We start from the raw sequence: 2317 nt of genomic DNA on the forward strand, positions 1-2317 counted from the left end.
CTGACAGCCCAACAGCAGCAGGAGACGTGGGGAGAGGGAGGCGGGCTATTTCATCGTTATCAGGGCTGATCATATAGGGCTTACACACGGAGCCGTTGGACCCCCAGAGCGTTGCGTGTGCCGGTCTACCCACCTTGGGACCCGTTATTGTTACCGTAGTCATTTAGTGCCCCACAGAGCGGAGCAAGGCAACGAAACTTAAAATAAGAAGCAGCATTTTACGGCGCGCTATGCATGGGGCCGCCTTGAGGGGGTTTCCCGACATGTCGTTTCAGTAAATTAAAGGGTGTTTCATGTTGTCGTTACTGTGGACCTTCTTAATACCTTGGAAAATGCAGTTTAATACTTTTTAATAGCCTTAATTTACGCTAAATTTATCCATTTTTAATACCTTTTAAGACCCCGCGGACACCCTGGATAACACTAAGTGAAACTACTCTGTGTAAACCCAGCTTGTAAAAAAGGCACCACTGCAAAATATGTCTACAATTGTTTATGTCAGAAATGTTTGTGTATTACAGGATTTCGTATTCTGATAACAGCTTATTAATGCAATTTTATGAACAACACTTTTCCAAAAGCAGAACCATGATATCAAACACCCATACATAATAAGTCATGAAAAATATTGGTATTTCTTACTTGCAGTGAAGATCAGCACCACCAAGGTCCTCTGCAGAAACTTCTTCCCCAGTTGCAGCTTTGACCTAAAAACAAAAAGCAGAAGCACAAACTCCTCAACAAACACAAACAACAAACACAAATATCTGTGGAGTATTTTTAAAACGGCTGCAACCTGGTCGCTTTTTACTGTACAGCTGGAATGAAATTACTACCAAAAAAAGTGATATTAGTAGGATATGTCTTGTGCTTAATTTATGATTTAAGCGATTTATGAATCCCGAATCCTCTCGCAGGATTAAGAGACAATTTGATGCTTTAACTTTCCTCCTAGTTTTATAATCTAACAACAAAAAGATGTCCTACCAGTGGAGGTCCTCCGAGGAAGATGGTTCCTTGCTTCCTCACGATAATGCTCTCATCTGCCATGGCGGGAACATAGGCCCCTCCAGCGGTGCAGGAGCCCATCACAACCGCAATCTAAGGAGTCCAGAAAAAGTCTCATTAACAATCGACAATTGGCAAGACATTAAAATTTGGTTATCAAATAAATATCAGATTTATCTGAGGGTGCAATAACAGCTCAAAGACAACTTAGCCCTAAGCAAGTTTGTAGCTTCACACTTTGTTTGAACCAGTAGTAATTCAGATTCAGAATTGATTTCACGCTCCACCGTGGATCTGTCCTTACGGGTCCTTCTACTACTGAACTGGCACATTTTGTAAGTCTTGTGGTAAATGTTGAGGTTATACTCAATATAACTTTGAGAGAAGAACCTGAAAGGGAAAAGAACAAATACTACAGAAGGGAAATCCTGAAATAATAAATGACTTTAATAATTTTGAGGGACAATATTATCAAGAATGAATGGGCATTCAGTTTGTTGGAGATGTGTGAACATATTCAGGTGTGTGCCAGAACGGACTTCGCTATTGCACCCATCACATTTCTCAGCTCTACACTTCTTTTTGTTTGTTTTTTAAACACAATGATGTTTATTGTTCTAACAGTCAAAAGGAAGCCAGGGGTAGACATTAAGGGTCAAGGGTCAAGGGTCAATTCCACTGTCCCTCCGGGCCAGTGGAATTGTATTATCACTGGCCCCACCATTGTAACCACTGGCCCGGAGCATTCGTCCAAAAGAAAATCGACTTATAATGAAAAAAATTAACACATTTGTTGCAATAGTAATTTATGCACTAACTACATTATTACTTGTACTAAAACATTTGAATCATCAGTTCTTCCTCATTTTCCTCAATTGTTCATATTTGGTTTATTAAAATAATGATATTGTGGTCATTGTTAAAATATGTCTGCTATTATTATGAGTATTATTATTTGTATAATGCGCTTTCTGCCTTCCTGTCATTAGGAGTTGGAAATGTAATGGCTATGTAATAGATTAGATTACAACCTTCATTATCCTAAACTGCTGGGAAATTTCCCTATAGCCAATTCCTTTATATTTTCTACTCTTCACTTACTTGTCAGCATAGGTCGGCATTGATGTACAGAGCCGACAGAAGACCTTGTTTATATTGGCATCATATTGAGAGGTGCAGTGACGCGTCATAAAACCAGGAAGTAAGCCGCTGGTTCCCTCGACAAAAAGCAATGGGATTTCTCCACAGGGTTTTGGAAAATAGCTGGAAATAAGGTCTGTGGAAAACAAACCTGTTTGATAAACGCACG

The 2317-nt window shown here is 39.6% G+C and overlaps 1 protein-coding gene across 1 annotated transcript in view; it reads right to left on the minus strand.

Moving 5' to 3' along the window:
• mccc2 (methylcrotonyl-CoA carboxylase subunit 2) overlaps positions 1-1108 on the minus strand; it is a 75327-nt gene extending 74219 nt beyond the window's left edge. Inside the window, exons 1-2 of the mRNA XM_010767841.1 lie at positions 988-1108; positions 643-707 (exon numbers count right to left, since the gene is read on the minus strand). Of these exons, the coding sequence (XP_010766143.1) occupies positions 643-707; positions 988-1089 (167 nt within the window). The 5' untranslated portion in view covers positions 1090-1108. The remainder of the gene's footprint in view (positions 1-642; positions 708-987) is intronic.
• Positions 1109-2317: the final 1209 nt, after the last annotated feature.

Source organism: Notothenia coriiceps, unplaced genomic scaffold (assembly GCF_000735185.1).
Source record: "Notothenia coriiceps isolate Sejong01 unplaced genomic scaffold, NC01 NC01_scaffold00000339, whole genome shotgun sequence".
NCBI lineage: Eukaryota > Metazoa > Chordata > Actinopteri > Perciformes > Nototheniidae > Notothenia > Notothenia coriiceps.